The sequence below is a fragment of the Phascolarctos cinereus genome, unplaced genomic scaffold, assembly GCF_003287225.1.
Source record: "Phascolarctos cinereus isolate Bilbo 61053 unplaced genomic scaffold, phaCin_HiC Scaffold_5;HRSCAF=322, whole genome shotgun sequence".
Classification (NCBI taxonomy): domain Eukaryota; kingdom Metazoa; phylum Chordata; class Mammalia; order Diprotodontia; family Phascolarctidae; genus Phascolarctos; species Phascolarctos cinereus.
In genome coordinates this window covers 246,179,928-246,200,973 of record NW_027555958.1, presented here as the reverse complement: position 1 = coordinate 246,200,973, position 21,046 = coordinate 246,179,928, and the positions used below count along the sequence as shown (strand labels likewise).

The 21,046-nt window shown below is 40.1% G+C and overlaps 1 protein-coding gene across 1 annotated transcript; it reads right to left on the bottom strand.

Moving 5' to 3' along the window:
- Positions 1-1,727: 1,727 nt before the first annotated feature.
- On the bottom strand, positions 1,728-13,720 carry LOC110199362 (scavenger receptor cysteine-rich type 1 protein M130-like). The gene is given in 8 exon segments (XM_078155687.1): positions 1,728-2,592; positions 6,403-6,714; positions 7,346-7,394; positions 7,396-7,682; positions 10,176-10,411; positions 10,413-10,479; positions 10,591-10,899; positions 13,675-13,720. Coding segments are annotated over 8 exon segments (1,509 nt in total). The 3' UTR covers positions 1,728-2,389.
- Between the last annotated feature and the right edge of the window lie 7,326 nt (positions 13,721-21,046).

The following is a 21,046-nucleotide window of genomic DNA, read 5'->3' as shown; positions in this document are numbered from 1 at the left end:
ATGGAAGGGCTTCTTTTGACATTGAGGGTGGTTTGGAGTCAAAGGGAATGGGAGAATGGAGAAGGCAGCTTCAGAACCCCAGGACTTGCTCATTTAGTTGCTTAATCACATCACTGAGGGTACAGTTGTCCCAGGTATATTCTTGAAAAAATGTCAATACATAGAATTCTCTATGTACTGACAAAATCTCTTCACCTTATGTATGTATGTATGTATATACAAACATATGTAGACCCACGTCTATACACTTGAATACATGTAAGCACATATGTATAGGCACATATGCATATACTCATAAATTTGGTAGTCGAACACATCTGTATATAGACATGTTTGTGTTTTCACATAAGGGTATGTGTAGGCAGTGCCACCCCCTCATCTTCCAAAATAAGTTCACTTGTAGCTGGAAATCTCACTGATCAGGTCAATAAGTCTGTTGGGAGCCACCCATCTGTGTGTGATGCTGTGTACTCATCCCACTCATTGGTAGATTCCAAAGTACTCCCTTCATTCATCTGGGTGACAGGAGGAATTTCAGGCCCAGATAATTCTTCAGCATCATCGTACCCATCACCTGGGGTATCATAAGGCTGACTTGAGATATCTGAGGGAGAGGTGACAGTTTTGTTTTCAACATGATTTTGCTGCAAGTGAGGGGATGTCCCTTGCGCATGTGAAAACAAATAAGTAATTTTTTTAAGATATAAAGGAGTATCAGTAGGTATTCAAAGATGTATTCAGCTAAAGAATAAGACTACCTTGGGTTAGAGTTAGTGACCTAACTTTGCATCAAGAATCACAAAGGTGGCAAAGGGGACAAATGCTCCCTTATATAGGACAATGATTTCTGTCCCCATACTGTTATTTTCCCTTCATTTTTTTTATCTTCAAAATTCTGCTTTCTTAATTTCTATTACCTCATTGTTTATTACTGGCCCCAGCTTCAAAGATGAAATCACTTGGACCAGAACCTTCAACCCTGTCATGATTCATTCATGTTGCTCTGGTGATAGTGACCCTGAGACAGAATACACAAGAGAGAGTGAGCTGATTCCCTGAATTATCCTCCAGATTCTGAAGCCTCTTTGATCAGTACTCTAACCCTGAACTCAAACCCTATGCTCCTCTCAGGGGACTAGCCACCTATCAAACCAAACCTGGCTCCTTTCCTCCCTTGCCCTGAATCATGTCTCTTGCCTCAGTCTCAACCTATATCTCCCAAGCACATGTTTAGAGTGAAACACAGAGTACCCAGTTCCCATTGACAGAGTTCTTAAAAGCCTATCCTGGGGAGGTATGGGATGTCTGGGATGAGGAGGAGCTGAGGACAGGAGAACTGTGTTGTTGCTGATGCCCTCCAGGGCAAAAAACTCCTTGGGAAACATCAGTCCTTGCCTCTAAGGCCTACCCTTTCTTATTACTTGGGGAAGGTGCAGGTTGGCTTTTCCCTTCATTTTCCCCTGTATGGTATGGAAGCTTGTCTCTCACATCATCCAGAAGGGACCCTGATGAGAAGAACCTGACAGAATCAAATAGGAAAAGGAAACTCATTCCTCCCATGCCCCAGGTTGGGTTTATCCAGACTTTTCAGAACAACGTCACAATGTGTTCTGACACCAGGGGGCACTTAAAGAGGGGTGATGAGGACAAAAAATCACTTTTTGAGATGATTAGTCAAAGTGTTCTGGTGTGACTAAGGGACCTCCCAAACATGACAGAAACTCTTATGCCACCTTCCTGGAAATCTCCACGTTTGGCTGGTAAGAACTTGATTGATAAGACATCAGTAATGTAAAACCAGCTATGTTTTAAAAATTGTAGCATGCCCTGGGTGATGTTGTCCTAACAGAAGGGTGCTGTTCTTCAATGCAAAGTTTGTTGGTGAGTGAGGGTGTCAGGGCTGTCCAGGAGAGTGGGCTCTGCTCATAAAGATCAGTACAATTTATGTGGATGGAAAAGTCCTAAAGGTATGGAAGGGGGTTTCATCCATGGTTTCATGTTATTATCTCTTTGGGACACTCAAGCCTTTTTGCTCCAATTTTGTTCTTACCAAGAAAGCTCCAGATTTAGAGGGAATGGTATAATAGGGTTAATCAATTCTATTGAGTTGGCTATCCTCTTAGAGAAATGAAATCATTGCATCTTTGGACCTGAAATTATGAGGGTTCTATCCTGAACTTGCAGGCACTATAATCAATGGGACCCAGACTGACAAAAGAACATCAGAACCAAAAGAACCCAGAACTCTGGGCATTTTCTCTCTAGAGATAAAGCTCAGAGCTCAGAATTGAGTTGTTGGACCTGCCTTCACATGTAGAGAATGGGAAATGGAAACTTAAATGTTATGGGAAGGGGGTGGGGTGGGGAAAACCATAGCAGATAGTTAGAGTCAGAGATTTCTGAAGATGCCAAGGCCATAGATTCTGGTGCTGACAAAAACATTTAGTTCATGTCCAGAGTGTCCAAAGAAGAGGGATGGGCAGAAGATACAGTTACCTGGGCCACTCAGAATGTCCTCCTTGTGCCCTGTGAGGTGGTAATCGATCTCTTGGTAGATGGCTTCATAAACAGAATCCCCACATCTAGACAAAGCTGGGACAAATGACCATGGATCAAAAATTCTTGGATTGAGACCATCACCTGACATATATTTGTCTCATGGGCCCTCCTCAATCTATTTTCTGTTCACACTCAGGCAACTCCCTAGTTCTAATATGGATGCCTCTTCTGCCCAGCCCATATGGTATGACCTTTGGAATCCCATAACTAACACAACGTCTGTGCTCACAGCTTAGCCTCTCCTGGGCCAGTGACAGTTGGAGCTATTTGGGGCTTGAAAACCAGAGCAAAACATATGGGTCATATCCAGTCCTGAAGTACTTTATTTAGCCTTGTCCATAATCCCTATCCCTATCATTTCCTCCCTTCACTCACCCACACTCTTTCCCATGTTGTTCAGTTCCCCACGGGTTGCCCACCTTTTTGCTGGATTCTCCCTCTGTGTATCTGAATCCCTAGGAGGATGAGGCCTAGGAGGAGAAGGGCCCCTAAAATGAAGCAGAGGATCCCAAGCAGAGGGTTCAAAGAGGCTTTAGGTCCTTTGGAGAAGAAGAATCATAAGGCTTTGGATTATGGAAGAAGTTATCAGACTCTCCCCAGGACACCTCACTGAGGTTAGTATGGAGAGAGAAGGGAAATCTGAGGCTCACCCTCAACCTAAAGATCCTCCAACTGGGGACCTCACCCAACTGCTCTGTAGAGGCAAGTGGGATAAGCCTGGATGCCCAAGAAAGGACAGTGAAGGGACGGTCCTTCCTTATGGGGCCTGAGTTCCAGATGTCCAAACTGGAAATTGGCAGAAGGGTGATATATTCTTTAGATTCTTTTTTTTCTTTTCTTTTCTTTTTTCTTTTTTTAGGTAATTGGGGTTAAGTGACTTGCCCAGGGTTACACAGCTAATAAGTGTGAATTATTTGGTGTGAGGTCGGATTTGAACTCAGGTTGTCCTGACTTCAGGGCCAGCGCTCTATCCACTGCACCACCTAACTGCCCCCTAGACACTGTTTTTCTTTTCCCCTTTTTTTTTTTAGTTTTTTTTTAGGCAATTGGGGTTAAGTGACTTGCCCAGGCTTACACAGCTAGTAAGTGGTAAGTGTTTGGTCTGAGGCTGGATTTGAACTCAGGTTGTCCTGACTTCAGGGTCAGTGCTCTATCCACTGTGTCACCTAGCTGCCCCTTTGTGCCACCTAGCTGCCTCTTGGGTGATATATTCTTGAAGAACATTCTGTAGACCCCTCCAAACCCCACCTCAATGCCCAACCCACAAGCTTCTCAGCAGCTTCTCAGTATTCTGTTACAGTAGATCTCCTTAGAAATGAAAGAAGGTCAACCTTGGGCCTGGGAACATTTTTGTTGTCAAATTTACCCAGAGCTTGTAGAAGGGGAGTGATGGAGTGGTAGAGCATTGTACCTTTTGAGGCCAATGGCAACTTCTCAACTGGAAGAGAAGAGGAGAAAAAAAATCTGAAGATTGGGTAGAGCTCAGGTTGGGCATGGCTTCTTCATCCTGCTCTAAACTCTCTATCATGTGAACATCTTCCCATAATGCTCCATCCAAACAGCTTAGGAAGGCTCCTAGATCTCCTACTTCTTCATCCAGCTCAAGCTCAAGAAGAAACTTAGAGATCATATGGATTAGAGTCAGACGACCTGTGCTGAAGTCAGATCCCAAATTCAGATGCCAAAATTAGAAATTTCTACAAGGGCCACATATTCTCTAAGAAAGTTCTGTAGGTTCCCCCACCCCTACCTCAACCCCTTGCTCACAAATTTCTCAGCACATTCTCTGACCTAACAGAGTTAATTCTCCAAGACATGAACGATTTTCATAGGGAGTGGTTGAGTCATATAGCCTTCCTCCTATCCCATAGTCATCTCAACTCAATGTGTCTAAAATAACACTCATTATCGCCTGTTATTTCTCCTCCTCACACACTTTCCTCCTCAGAAACTTTTATATTACTGTAGAAGACACTACCACCCTCCCAATCACTCAGACTCTCAATCTTAGTGCTATCCTTAAACACTCATTCTCACTTTCCCCACAGATCCAGTTAACTGGAAAATCCTGCCATTTCCATCTCCCCACGTTCCCTTCTCTTCACGAACACAGCCACCATTCTAGTTCAGGTCTCCATCATCTCTAGGACTATTGCAAAGACTTCTGATTGGTCTTCTCCTTGCCAATCTATGATAATTTTAGAGTAAACTTTTGCCCACATAATTTTTGTTGTTGTTAAATCATTTTTCAGTTACGTCTGACTCTCTGTGACCCCATTTGAGGTTTTGTTGGCAAAAATACTGGAGTGGTTTGCCATTTCTTTCTCCAGAGAATTTTACACGAACAAACAGGGTTGTGACTTGTCCAGGGTCACACAGCTAGTTAAGTGTCTGAGACTGGATTTGAACTTTAGGAAGATGAGTCTTCCTAATTCCAGGCCTGCACCACCTAACTATCCACATCATGCCCATGTCCAATAAAATCCTGTAGTTCCCTGCTACCTCTAGGATCCAATAGAACTTCTCTGTTCTCCACAGTTTCTCTTAACTTGGTCTCATTGTATTTATCCACGATTCTTATATATTACTCCTCTCTACACACTCTACTACTCAGCTGTACTGGCCCATTCGCTGTTCCTCACACATGATACCCCATCTCTATACTTGAATATTGACTTTTGATTTTAGCCACCATAGGAAGGGAAAACATAGGATGATAGCCAGCAGGGAGGGATGGATGGATTAAGTGAGAGGTTTTATGAAGATGGGGAAACAAGTATGTTTGTGTGTGGTAGGAGAGTAGTTAGTAGACAAGAATTGCCTTGGCAAGAGGAAGGGTCATCTCTTTATGTGAGACAAGGGTAAAAGAAGAGAAAGTGACAGAAAGTTTCTGGGTGAGATGATATGTGGAGGGAAGAACAGGGAATTCTTGATAAATGGCTTTGACTTTTTCAATGAAATAGGAGACAAGGATGAGAGGGAAGGGAAGAGGGGGTTTGAGGAGGGATGAAACAGTTTGGAAAAGGCACTATGGAGAGTGGGTTGGTGAATCAATTAGGGAGGCATAAAAGATTCACTTGCTACAATGAGGGCCCAATAGGATTAGGTAACATATTTTTATGAACCAAGTCAGCATGGTCCCATGATTTTTTCCAGTTTCATTCAGGTTTCCCTGAGTAGGAGCAAAGGCAGTATGTGGTAGACATACACCAGGACTGAGGCTTGGAAAGGCAAGTTTGGAAATAGTATAGCAAGAGACTCAATAGAAGTGGATATAATAGACATGAACTGGTTCACCAAAGAATCAAGATGGAGAAAAGAGACAGTCTAGTCAAAGTAGGAATAATGACCTTGGAAACATCTGAGGATTGGAGATCATGATGTGGATAAAGAATAGTTAGGGGGTTGCAAGACAGAGGGAGAATTGTAATTACCATCAGTTATAAACAGATAAAGGAATTTCAGAGTTCACAAATAAATAAGTGGGTGATAGCAAGATCAAAGGTATGCCCATTGTCTCTAAGTTGGATGGATGTTTTTGGAAATGAATAAGGTGAAGAACTGGGAGGCTAGGTTGTTTGAGGGAATATTTAATCTCCTGCTATGAGGGCAGGAATTGTGGAGGAGAGAAAGACTGACTCACAATTTGTTCACATCAAGTATTACTCAACTTAAATAAAAAATCTGAAGTCTTTGTCATTACCAACTTAGGTCTCTTCCACTACTTACTTGGATAGATAAAAATAAATTTGGGTCTAGATCATGTTCACAGATTGAATCCACTTGGACTAAAAAAGTAATTCCATTAAAAAGGAATCAAACGGAAGAGACAGATGTAGTTACCTTCACATGTGACAAAGGCTTCGTCGCCCTGGTGGCAAGAATTCTGGTCCCAAGATTGAGAACAATGCCAGAGGAAGGATTCTTGACCTTGGCATTTGAGTTTGTCTATCCACCGGGCATTCCAACTTTCTTGGGAGCTAGAAAATGTTTCAATATTCCCCTTGGCACCACATTCCAGGTGTCTGCAAATCACTGATACAGTATTGTAGTCCATGGAGTTGGAGCAAACACTACCCCATGTTCCATTGTAGAAAACTTCTAGCCATCCAGAACAATTATGGTCCTCACTTCCCAGCCTGAGATCCAGGGATTCTGTAAATGGAGAGGAAAGTATGGCACAATCAGAGGGGACATTTGTTCCCATATTGTCTGGGTCTCTGCCCTCTCAAAATTGTATTAGGTTCTCTGGCTCTGCTAAGGAGTCTCCACTGGATAGTACATACCCCAGTCCTTCTTTTTCCAGAATTCCTTCCTCTATATTTCTGTACAATTCTCTCTATCTTGTGTCCCCCATTAAAAAGACAGGAATGCCTTTACTGTGATTTCACTACTCAGTTTCACAGTTTCAAAATTAGTGTGTATCTGTGAACCACCAATAGAAAAGTAAATCAGCAGACATGTATACCTATTCTGAGAATAGCACTCTATTAGGAAATGAAGTATAAGAAAATATACACGCACACACACACACACACACACACACACACCCACATACACCCCTTCATAAGGGCAGAGACCCATCTATACAAATGTAGGAGATAAATAAAATCATCCTTCAGATAAGAGGTCTTGCCTTAAAACTGCACTCTAGGAAGGGCTGTGGTTGGGGCAGGAAGTCCTCCTCCCTGTCTGAATCAGCTCCTCCTCCCTCACGTCTCTAAGCCCCACCTCCTAAGTGCTCACATAAGTCCCTCACTGTTAGTAGGATGTGTATGGCCCGGACCTGAGCAGAGGACTCCTGCATCCTCTTTGTGCCTGCAGTCATGCCGACCCCCAATGGAGGGAAGGGCACTCTCCTAGGTGGGATTCATTTCCAGAGCAGCTAAGCTCATCTAGCCAGATGGGCCCTGATCCTTGTCCAAAGTGAGCAGAGACCATGGCTTTGAGGGCCACTCCACAGCCCAGTTGCCTGCACACCACATGGGCATCGCTCAAGTCCCAAGAATCATCACAGACAGTCCCCCAGGTACCATTGTAATAGACTTCAACTCTTCCAGAGCAGGGACCTCTTCCATTCAACAGACGAAGCTGTCCAATTTCTACAAGAAGAAATGCAGATTAATTGCCCATTTTCCCCAGGAATGAGAAGGGTTTCCTCATTTTGTCCGACTTTCTTTCTTACCTGAAAATAAGACAGGTACCTTTTCCTGGTCAGACTGTGAATTATTGAACATGAGGGACTGTGTCTGGTTTCCTGCAAAAAGCACATAGCTTAGATCCAGGGCTGGAAGTTTTAAGCCAGAAGAGGATAAGTAAGGTAAATATATACCTTGAGGAAAGGCACTGCATGAGAGAAGGAGAGGGTCAGCAAATTGGAAAGAAGTCAGGTTGTGAGGGAGGGACAAAGGGATTTTTCCCAGTCTAAGAGGGCATGTTTTGGCTCTATGCAGTCAAACAGAACTGCTGTCATTGACAGTTCTATAGCTCCCATAGCTCCAGCCATACCTTCATATACAAAGTTCCCTAAGAAGTCTGTAACCTTCCATAAAGAAGAGCTTCTGAGAGAAAGGTTGCAGCACTTCTAGCTGGTCATCCTTCCTCAGGTTTTGTTCCCCCTCTGCTAGCTCTTGCACCTATGGACTGTATAGGGTACCTTCCCCTACCATGTGTCTGCCACCAGCTTATGTCCAAACTCCAGAGCAGGAGTTTTTTACTTGGAGCACATGAATATGTTTTAAAATATATTGATAAAAATTGCTTAGAGAGGGGTGTGTTTATGGAAGGAAAGAGACAATTTGGAACTAAAAATTTCAAAATGAATGTTGAAATCATCTTTACATGTAATTAGGAAAAAATAAAATACTATTTTGTAAAAGAAAATAAATAAATGAAATATATTAATAACTATATTTTAGTATAATTGGTGTCTTATTTATGTAAGGAGAGCCCCACTTACAGATAGGGCCTATGTGTAGAGGCTTATACAGGGTGAGACGTCATGTGTAGAAAGAGCTGTCCCTCTCACATGTAGCATAGGGGTATCATTGTGTGGCTCGGAAGGAGGAAGAATAAACACTCTCTTCTCCCCTTCTTGTTGTAGGTCAGTCATTTCATTTGTGTTCAGTTCTTTGTGACCCAATTTAGAGTTTTCTTGGCAAAGATACTGGGGTGATTTGCCCTTTCCTTCTCCAGATCATTTTACAGATGAGGAAACTAAAGCAAATAGAGTTAAGTGACTTGCCCAGGGACATGCAGAGAGTAATTGTCTGAGGCCAAATTTGAACTCAGGTCTTCTTGACTCCTGCACCTGAACTCTAAAAGCACCACCTGGCTGCCTCCATACCTAGCTTCTCCCCCTCCACTTCTCTGAGGGAGACTTTAATTCCAATCAGGAGAGGAAGCAGGAGGTTGGAGCCAGAGGCTGCTCTACTCTCCTCAGAGAGAAGGGGTAGCAGGCTAGAATTATTTTTATCTACTCCCTTAAATATTGTTAGTGTAGAGGGGCAATGATCAGGTTCAATCTAACTTCTGATTGTCCTGACATCAATTGATGGGGGAAATCAGTTAGAAACATTACTCTTAGGAGTCCTGAGGCTACCCCAAGGGAGGCCATGGCCCAAGGAAAGTCAAGAATCCCTGCTCTAGAGGGATAGGTATCTCTCTTGGACTAGGTAGATATAAATTGAACTATTCGTATCTCTGATGAGAAAGTTTTATCAAATTCAACTTTTACTCCCTCTAACAAATATACAGAGAAGATGAAATTGTGTAATATTTGGTTCAAGGGCCTATTTGCATAAGAATCTCTTCACTAGTGGAAATTGATTTCATGAGATGAAGTTAATGAGACCTGGGGAGAAGAGAGATGCTGGTCTTCTGGCTCAGGATCTCTCTTTCTTTCTGACCAGGATCTGTCTTTTCTCCAGCTTTCACCAACTTTGACCCTCATGAAATCAATTTCCCCCAATGAGGAGATCTTTTGTAAATGGCTTTTGAGATAAAAGTGTCAATTTTCAAGGAACAAAGTCCTGGAATTTTATTCTAAGATGGCTGTAATATGGTCCCCCCAATTTCAAATAGTATCCCAGTGTCTATGACCTTCTCTAATCTATTCTGTCCTTGCAGAATCTTGCTCTGGGGAAACACCCTTCATATTTCATTAAAAAAGTTCATTAGACAATTCCTAGTCCTTCCTGTTTAAGTTTGTTCATTCATGGTCCTTCCTACCAATGTCCAGAGCCAATACATCTCTGTTCACTATTAGTACTACACATTAGTATAATTCTACACTTTCCTCTAAAGTAGTTGATGGATCACAATATATGTTTACTACCTGGGAATTCCCAAAGAAAAGTCGTGAATGAATGATGGCATATACAAAATAAACATACACAGTTGCCATGAATAATTCCTAACAACATGGTTAGGATTCTTCATACTTGCTATCAGAGAAAAGATGCCATGGCTACCCTCTGGATACTGAAAAAGGTCACCTGACTGTTGATGTGTATAGACACTTCTAGTCTTTTCCTTCCTGCATGTATCATTGCGTTCACTGGCCCATCACCTAGCGATAAGCTTTGAGTCAAAATTAGAGATTTCTCTTCACTTACCTGAGCAGACCACAGAAGCAACTTTTCCTTTGGAACATGGAGAAGTCCCCAGGATAGTCACTGAACAATTCCATAAATGAGACTCGGTTCCTGTGCAGTAAAATGTATCCCTTATGGTCGGGACACTTCCTTTGCCAAAATATACATCTTCTGGAGGCTTCATGGCAACACCACAGTTGAGCTGATGGCAGAGAACATTGGCTTCTCCCAGGTCCCAGTGGGAGTCACAGAGTTCTCCAGGTCCCAAAAACTTGGATCTCTACTCTTCCTTCACATTGGGAGCTTCCATTCATCAGACGAAAATCTGTGTACCCTGGGGAGAAACAGACAGGGCTTTAGAAAAGTGATTGTGATTTTCTAATTTCAGTATCAAGTGCAATGTGGGAGTAGCATAAAAGCATTGTGAAAGTTTTACTTGAACAAATGACTCCAACATCCATGCTGTGACTGCATTTTCCCTGTGGAAGTGGTACTGTGGGGCATAATGACAGAAGCGGTTCACTTCCATTACATTGGAATTCTTTATCCCAGATGTATCCATTTCCTCTTCCAAAGTGGGCTTTTTTCATGATAGAGACTACAGTCCCAAATTCTAATTCAGCACAGATGACTTTGGCAGTAGAAAGACTAAAATTCCAATCACAGACTGTGCTCCGTTTTCTTCCAGAATTGACTTCTACCCTCCCAATACAGGGCCCATCTCCTCCAACCAGCTGGACCAATCCTGGAGAGACAAGAAAGGACTATAGTGAGTGTCCCTGAATGACAAGCTTTCCCTGATGAGGAAAGAGACACAACCAATTATGTGAAACTCTGTTTGGCATATTCCCAAGAGAGAAGAAGCATAGGAACTTCCCTTAACTGAGCCCATGACAATTAATACTTCGAAGGCATGTTGACTGTGATTGAACCTGAAATAAAACTGAAGGTGCTTAATTCTCAATACTCTTTGAGAGAGCAGATCTGACAAATCTAGAGAAATGCAATCCTTCTACTCTTTTAGGCACATGTGAACAGCAGAGGGAGTGGATGCCTCTCACCGAGGCAGGAGAATTAGACTCACATGATATCTCACCATTAGAGAAGTAACCATCTCCTCTGCCCTAAGAACCTTATTTTAAATAGATTTTCTCTTCTTATTAATTTTCTTGGGCTTTGTTCACCTTTTTTCTTCATTTTTGTCAGATAAAGGATGCTTGGAATAGTCTATATTTCAGTTGCCTTGAGGTCTTTATAAAGGTTTTATGAGATATCCAAGATTGTTTCTGTAATTCTGCACTCCATCTTTCAAATACAGTTTCCATATTTTTCCATGGTTAATTTCTTGCTACTTCTTGGATGTCTGAGAACTAGGACCCATGTGCTAAGGAATAAGGACATTTAATGCACGCTCCTTTAACACTGTGATAGGTTATGAGGGTCCACCACCACAATAAGAAATCAGGGAGGGAAAAGAGAAAAAAGACTTGTTTGTTTGAATTATAATGGCCAGTACAATGAAGTTCAATGCACATATATAAATTTGTGAATTGTGGGGCCAGGCCAGTGCTTTCCTGGCATATCCATATCCGTATAAATGCATATCTATCTATTTATCTATCTATCTATCTATCTATCTATCTATCTATCGATCTATCTATCTGTGTGTGTGTACATATGTATGTATATATATGCATATATATACATATATATGTGTGTGTGTATATATACATATTATATATGCAGAGAGACAGACAGACAGATAGACAGACAGAGATACAGAGACAGAAAGAGAGACAGAGAGGGAAGGAGAGGGAGAGAGAAGACAGAGAGATTAAGAGAGACATAGAGTGAGAGACAGAGAGAGACAGAGATAGAGATAGAAAGACAGAGACAGAGAGACAGACAGAAAGAGAGACAGAAAGGGAGGGAGAAGGAGAGAGAATGGAGAGAAAGAGAGAGGAAAACAGGTGACATTTCTACTGACTTGGAAAGGAAGTAATCACTTCTGCAAATGAATCTTTTTTTATGATTTGATAATTCCACTGTGTACAAATCATTCTCCTCAATGTATGAGTCTGGAACAAGTCCACAATACTTTGACACTTGACTGTAGCATCTGTTACATTTGCTATAGAGCATTTTGTGCATATGATGATGAACATAACTTTTGTGGATTTGGCAATGGACTATGGTAAGGTCAGAGCAGATGTTTTGGTTGCCAGAAAACCATCTTTAGAGGACATCAGAAAAGGTTCTATTTTTTTAGAATAATCAGCAAATAATGTACTTAGAGCAGGAGCCCCAAGATAAATCTTTCTGAGCTACACTATGTGAACGTAATTGGTACAAGTTAGTTGTATTAGGGACCTTCACACAGAGGAATAGTAGCAATGTAGAGATATAAATAGCCAGAGGAAATGATTAATATCAGTGAATGAAGCGCCAACTCCAGATGATGCCTCCCAACTTCTGCAGTTGCCTCGTCACTGCTCCTCACAATTGGTATACTCTCATTCATAAAGTTTGCTTCAGAATGGAGACTCTATCTTCTTTTGTCTACCTTTATGCCTTAGTATAAAACTATACACCTGAAGAGGTAGAAGTAGAGTCAAGATGACAGAATAACAGGAATTAGCACACAGAGTTTCTCCCAAAAACCTCCTCTAGGCAGATATAAAAAATGCACTAGACCAAGTTTTGATGCAGAACATCTAAGAAAAAGTGATGATGAGGCATTTTTTTCCCACCAGCTTGGGTCAGGAGAGTGAGACAGACATCTAGAGTGAGAAATCTCCAGATACAAGTCTGGCCAGGAATTTGTAGGCCATGGAGAGCTCCAGAAAAGGGAAAGGCTATGTGCCCCAAATACTCTATTCAAGCAGATTAGAAAGGTTCCCAAATGTCCTACATATTCTCTCCCCAGTGCAATCCTGGAAAGAGAGCCGGAGGACAGAAGAGACATGGTAGTTTTGGGAGTCACAGGACCGGCGTTCAAAAATTTCCCAGCAAACCATACTTGTTAGTGTGTGTGCCCCTGTGGCAGTTATATAACCTCACTGGAGTAGAGGTTCTATTTCCTCCTCTGTAAAGACATTGGGATAATTACCTCTGATTTTACTTTGAGTTCTAAATTCTATGACTCCAGCATCAGATTACAGCCTCCCCTGGTACCAGAGGCCAGACCTATGGAAGCTCCATTTACATGCCAACTCTAGCCCCATATCCTTCATCTCAATATCTGTTCTCAGTGCTCCCATAAGCACATCTTATGTCCTTCACACTCACATGAGCATCTGACACCAGCATCCTCATCATGTTTACAGTCATTCTTCCCCCAGGGCTCTGCAGGGCAATCCCACAGAGAGGACTCTCTCCCTGTGCATTGTACATCATCTAGCCAGATGGTCCCATTTCCTGGGCCAAATGCAGCCTCTCCCAGGGAAGCCACAGCAGAGCCACAGCCCAGCTGCTGGCAAACCACATTAGCATCTTCTAGGTCCCATGAGTCATCACATACGGTCCCCCAGGAGCCACTGTGCCAGATCTCCACTCGTCCAGAGCATGGGGTCTTTCCTTCCCTGAGTCGGAGTTGGTCTGTGTCTGTAAAGGAAGCAGAATCCCTTGTTACACTCCCAGCTTTGAATTGAGGAACCTCTGAGAGTCCGAGATATAGAGATGGAGGAACTGAGATACCTGTGCAGTGAGCAAAGGTTGGGCAGTCAATTTCCTTTACACACACACACACACACACACACACACACGTCCTGTTCGGACAAAGCTGTTTTCTTGTGATCTCTGCCATTAGACTTTGAGCTCTTTGAAGCAAGGACTACTTTCTTGCATTTCTTTGTATCACTGGGGCTTAATACAGTGCCTGGTACATAGTAGTTGCTTAAAAAATGATTACTGACTTCATACAAACAAGTTATATAAAAAAGAATTGGTCACCTTTGGAGAGGCAGAGGCAAGATGGTGGGGTAAAGGCAAGGACTTTCCAAACCTCTCCCAAATATCCCTCCAAACAACATTAAAGTAATACCTCAAAATAAATTGTAGAGTGGCAAAACCAAAAAAAGCACTGGGGGAAGCAATATTTCCATAAAAGACAACCTCAAAGTTTGGAAGGTAAGTTCCATCTCAAAGGTAAGAGGGAAATGCAGCCCAGTGCATGGTAAGCCTGCAGTTGAGGCCCTATGCCCTTGCATAAGGCAGCAAGTAGTAGGCCGCATCCAGCACTATCCAGAAGCAGGCCTTGGAGGCAACTGAATTTGTGACAGTGTCTTCTGGAACTCTCAGCTCAGAGACAATAAGAGGGTTGGACAACTGGTCAGAAAGAGATTACAAGGGACCCTTTGCTGGCACTGGGTGCAGGACTCTGTTGCATTGCCCATACTCAGTTCTAGGTCATGGTCCTAGGGCAAGGAGGAGCATTTGCACATTAGAGATCCCAGCCACAGGAGATCAGGACACTAGGCAGAGTTCCAAGGTGGAAAACTGTAATTGTAGTTACTCTCAGACCAGAGTACAAGCCAGGAAAGCGGTGATGTTTCTGACAGTGTCACCTCTACCACAGGAGGAGAGACCAATTCTAACAAAGAATGAAACATCAAGAAATAGGCTGGAAAATAAGCAAACACCTATTAAAAAGAAGCAGACAGAGTGGATTATAAACTAGAATCCTACAACATGTTGTTTACACAAAACACACTTGAAGCAGAGAATAGCATGCAGAGTAAAGGTAAGAGCTGGAGCAGAATCTGTTATGTTTCAGTTAAAGTAAAAAACAAAACTGAGGTAGCAATCATGATCTTAGACAAAGCAAAAGCAAAAATAAATCTGATTAAATGAGATAAGCAAGGAAACTACATCTTGTTAAAAGGTACCATAGACAATGATATCGTATCACTACTAAATGTATGCGTACCAAATGGTATAGCATCCAAATTCTTAAAGGAAAAGTTAAATGAGTTACAGGAAGAAATAGATAATAAAACTATACTAGTGGGGGACCTCAATTTTCCCCTCTCAGAATTAGATAAATCTAACTAAGAAATAAGCAAAAAAGAATTTAAGAAGCTGAGTAAAATGTTAGAAAAGTTAGATATGACAGACTATTTTCTCAGTAGTACATGACACCTACACAAAAACTGACTATGTATTAGTGATGCAATAAAAATTACATTAAATCAAGGGACATGGAAACATAGATTGAAAATTAATTCAAAACTAAATAATCTAATTCTAAAATATGAGTGGGTCAAATACAAAATCATAGAAACAGTAAATAATTTCATTAAAGATAATAATGAGACAACATACCAAAGTTTAAGGGATACAGCCAAAAGAATACTTACGGAAAAGCTTATATCTCTAAAGGCTTATATCAACAAAATAGAGAAAGAAGAAATAAATGAAATAGACATGCAACAATAACAACAACAACGAAAAGCTAGAAAGAAAACAAATTAAAATCCAAAATTAAACCCTAAATTGGGAATCATGGAAATTAAAGAAGTGATGAATAAAATTGAAGGTAAGAAAACCATTAAACTAATAAATAAATTTAGGAGCTGGTTTTATTGTGGGAGGGACAATAAAATAGATAAAGTATTGGTTATTTCAATTTTAAAAAAGAAAGAAGAAAGCCAAATTACCAGTATCAAAATGAAAAAGTTGAATTCACCACCAATGAAGAGAAAATTAAAGTAATTATTAGGAACTCTATTGCCCAATTATGTGCCAACAAATCAGACAACCGAAGTAGAATGGATGAATATTTACAATAATATAAATTTCCCAGATTAACAGAAGAGGAAGTAGAAAACTTAAATAATCCTATTTTAGAAAAGTAAGTTGAATAAGCCATCAATAAGTTTCTTAAAAAAAAAATCCCCAGGACTAAATGGATTCACAAATGAATTCTACCAAACAACAACTAATTCCAAAGCATAAACTATTTGGAAAACCAGGCAAAAAAGAAATTCTACCAAATCCCTTTTATGACACAAATATGACACAGATACATAAACCAGGAAGAGTGAAAACAGAGAAAGAAAACTACAGATCAATTTCCCTAGTGAATATTGATGAAAAAACTTAAATAAAATACTATCAAGCAGATTACGGCAATATATCATAAAGATATTCATGTACTATGAGCACGTGGGATTTATACCAAGAATACAGGGCTGGTTCAATATTAAGAAAAAACATCAGTATAATTGATCATACAAAAAACAAAGTAAATAAAAATCATATGATTAGCTCAACAGATCCAGAAAGCTATTTTGACAAAATACAACACTCATTCCTATTAAAAACTCTGGAAAGCATAGGAATAGAGCTTTTCTTAAAATAAGTAGTATTTTTCTAAAACAACACTGAGTGTTATTTGGAATGGGGATAAGCTAGACGCCTTCCCAATGGGATCAGGAATGAAACAAGAATGCCCACTTTGAGCATGATATTATTCATCATTGCACTAGAAATACTAGCTATAGCAATAAGTGAAGAAAAAGAAATTGAAGGAATTAGAAGAGGCAATGAGGAAACAAACTGTCACTCTTTGCAGATCATATGGTGATATACTTGAAGAATCCCAGAGAATCAACTAATAAATACTACTTGAAATAATCAACAACTTCAGCAAAACTGCAGGATATAAAATAAACCCAAGTAGATCATCAGTATTTCCATATACTACCAACAAAGTCTAGCAGCAAAACATAGAAAGAGAAATTCCATTTAAAATAATTACAGCCAATATAAAACACTTGGGAGTCTACTTGCCCAGACAAACCCAAGAACTATATGAATGCAATTATAAAACACATTTCACATGAAGAAAGTCAAATTTAAACAACTGGAAGAAAATATCAATTGCCCATGGGTAGGATAAGCCAATGTAATAAAATGACAATTCTACTTAAACTAATTTACTCATTCAGTACCATACCAATCAAACTACCAAAAATATTTTTAGAGCAAGAAAAAGTGAAAAAATTCATCTGGAAGAACAAAATGTCAAGAATATAAAAGGAATTAATGTAAAAAAAAAGTGAAGGAAGGGGGCCTAGTCATACCAGATCTCAAATAGTATTACAAAGTAGTAATCATCAAAATAACCTGGTACTGCCTAATAGATAGAGTGGTAGATCAGTGAAATACATTAAGTACACAATGCACAGTACTTGGTGACCAGAGTAATCTTATGTTTCTTAAACAGTAAGATCCAGACTTTTGAAACAAGAACTCACTATTTGGAAAAAGCTGTTGAGAAAATTGAAAATCAATTTGGCAGAAACTAGGTATATACCATCACATGACACTATATAGCAATATAAGGTCGAAAGGAGCATAACATTTTTTAAAAATTATTTTACTTTTAGTTTTCAACATTCACTTCCGCAGGTTTCTCCACTTCCAAATTTTCTCCCTCTCTCTTCACTCTCCCCACCCCAAGGTGGTGTGCTTTCTCAATACCCCTTTCCCTAATCTTCCATCCCTTCTATCCCCCCCTTCTCTTATCCCTTTGCCCTTCTATTTTCCTGTAGGGCAGAATAGAATTCTATATCCTACTGCCTGTATATCTTGTTTCCTAGTTGCACGTGAAAACAATTTTTAATATTTGTTTTGAAAACTTTGGGTTCCAAATTTTCTCCTTTCCTCCCTTCCCACCCACTCTCATTGGAAGAAAGCAACTCAACAGAGGTTATACACATGTAATCATGCAAAACACTTCCATAGTAGTCATGTTGTGGAAAACTGACTATATTTCTCTTCATTCTATCCCAATCCCCATTTGTTCTATTCTCTCTTTTGACCCTGTCCCTCCTCAGAAGTGTTTGCTTCTGATTACTCCCTCCCCCAATCTGCCCTCCCCTTCATCATTCCCCAGCTCTCTTATCCCCTTCCTTCCTATTTTCTCATAGGGTAAGAGATTTCCATAAAAGGGACATGTTATTTAGACATAAAGGGTGATACCATTAGGTGAGCATGGAATAGTTTACCTGTCAGATCTGTGAAGAATTCATAATGGATAAATTTGATTATATTAAATATTAAAAGTTTTTGCACAAACAAAACCAATGCAGCCAAGATTAGAAGGAAGACAAAAAACAGGAAAAAATTTTATAGCAAAATTCTTTGATAAAGTTTCTCAAACATGTCTCTACTGAGTCAAATGTATAAATGGCCAAAGGATATGAAAAGGCAGTTTTCAGATGAAGAAATCAAAACTAACTATAGTCATATGAAGAAGTGCTCTAAATCACTATTGATCAGAGAAATACAAATTAAAACAACTCTGAGGTACTACCTCACACCTATCAGATTGGTTAATATGACAGAAAAGGAAAATGATAAATGTTAGAGGGTATGTGAAAAATTTGGAACACTAATGCACTGTTGGTGGAGCTGTGCACTGATCCAACCATTTTGTTTTTGTTTTTGTTTTTGTTTTTTGTTAGTGAGGCAAATGGGGTCAAGTAACTTTCCCAGAGTCACACAGCTAGTGAGTTTTTTTTTTAATGTGTCTGAGGCCAGTTTTGAACTCAGGTCCTCCTGACTCCAGAGCCAGTGCTCTATCCACTGTGCCATCTAGCTGCCCCCAAACATTATACAGTTTTCAGACTTTATGTATTTATTTATTTATTGGCTAGGCAATGGGGTTAAGTGACTTGCCCAGGATTACACAGCTAGTAAGTGTTATGTCTGAGGATGGATTTGAACTCAGGTCCTCCTAAATCCAGGGCCAGTGCTCTGATCCAACCATTCTGGAGAGTGATTTGGAACTATACCTAAAGGGCTATAAAACTGTGCATACCCTTTGATCCAGCAATGACACTAATAGATCTGTGTCTAAAAGAAATCAAAGGAAAAAGAAAAAGGACCTGTTTGCACAAAAATATTTATAACAGCTCTTTTTGTGGTGGCAAAGAATTGGAAATTGAAGGAATGCTCATCAATTTGGGGAATGGCTGAACAAGTTGTGGTATATGACGGTTAGTGAATACTATTATGCTGTAAGAAATGATGAGCAGGATGCTTTCAGAAAAACTTTGAAAAACTTACATGAACTAATGCAAAGTGAGGTCAGCAGAACCAGGAGAATGTTATAAACACTAACAGTAATACTGTATGATGATCAACTGTAAATGACTTATCTTTTCCCAGAAATATAAAGATCTAAGATAATTATGAAGTACTTACAATAAAAAATGCCATCCACTTCCAGAGAAAGAAAAGATGGAATCTGAATGCATATGAAAGCATACTATTATTTTACTTTCTTTATTTTTCTTGAGGTTTTCATTCTGCGTTTTCTTTCACAATAATGACTGAAATAGAAATTTTTTTTGCATAACTGTACATGTATAGCCGGTATCAAATTGGTTACTTTCTTAATGATGGGGAGGAAAGGAAGGTTGGGAGAGAATTTTGAACTCAAAATTATAAAAAATGAAAGTTAAAAATTTGTTTTACATGTAATTGGGAAAATAAAAAATTAATTTAAAAGATAGATTGAAGATAATCAAGAGAGGAATAGCACTAGCATTAAGAGGGTGGATAATATGAGGTTTTTGTGTAGACAGCCGGACTTCATCTGGGACATGAATGAAACCAGGGAAGGCAAGAGATAGAAATCAGAAGAGAAAGAGTTACAGACATGGGGAGACCCAGTGAAAATGCACAGTCAGAAGATAGAGTGTCTTGTACAAAGAATAGCAGAGATTAGTGTCACTAGATTGAAAAGTATGTGGAGGGAATTAAAGTATTAGAAGGCTAGAAAGTAGAAGGGGGCTGGGATATGAAAAGCTTTGGATTTCAGAGAATTTGATATTTGATCCCAGACATAATTTGGAATCACTGAAGTTATTGTTTGGGGGTGGGGAGGTAACATGACAGACTTGTACTTTAGGAAGATAAATGTAACAGCTGAGTGGAGGATGAACTGGAATGGAAACTTGAGATGGAGTAACCAACCAGAAGGCCCTTGCAATTGACCAGACATAAGGTAATATGAGTCTGCATCCAGGTGGTAGCAGTGTCAGAAAAAAAGAAGGGGGAACTCATGAGAAATGTGATATCAGTAGGACTTAGCAACTAATTGCATATGGTGGGGCAAAATGGAATGAAGAGTTGAGAATGAAACTTAGGACTAGGTTACTGTGGGAGGATGGTGGTAGCTTCCATAGTAATAGGAAAGTTACAAAAATGGGAAGGTGTAGGACATATTAAATTTAGTATGTCTACAGAGCATCTCATTCAAGATGTCCAATGGGGAATAGGAGATGTGAGACTGGAAGTCAGAACAGAGGTTAGGCTTGAATAGATTGATCTGCAAATCATCTGCATAGAGATGATAATTTCACCAAGTGGAGTTGATGAGATCATCAAGTGAGACAGTATAGACAATGAAGGGAAGAGAGCCCAGGCCATACCCTGGATGAACACCAATGATTAGTGGGCATGACCTGAGGAGATTGAAGAGGAGATGTCAAACAGGTGGGAGAAGAACCAGGAGAGATCAGTGTCATGAAATTCTAGAGACAAGAAAATATCAAAGAGAAGATGGTGATGGACAGTGTCAATGGTTACAGAGAGATTGTAAAGTATGAGAACTGAGAAAAGTTAATTAGATTTGGCAATTAAGAGATTGGTAATTACTTTGGAGAGAGCTGCTTCAGTTGAATGATGATGTTGGAAGTCAGATTGCAAAGTAAAGATGAAAATGAGATGAAAGATAGTGGAGTCACCTAGAGGAGATAGCCTTCACAAGGATTGCAGCCACCACAGCTCTGGGCTGGAGGGAGTTTGGTCAGTTGGATCAGTTTCCCTAGAAACATTCTTCAAAAGGTATCTTTTGGACCATCAGAAACTGCATGGGC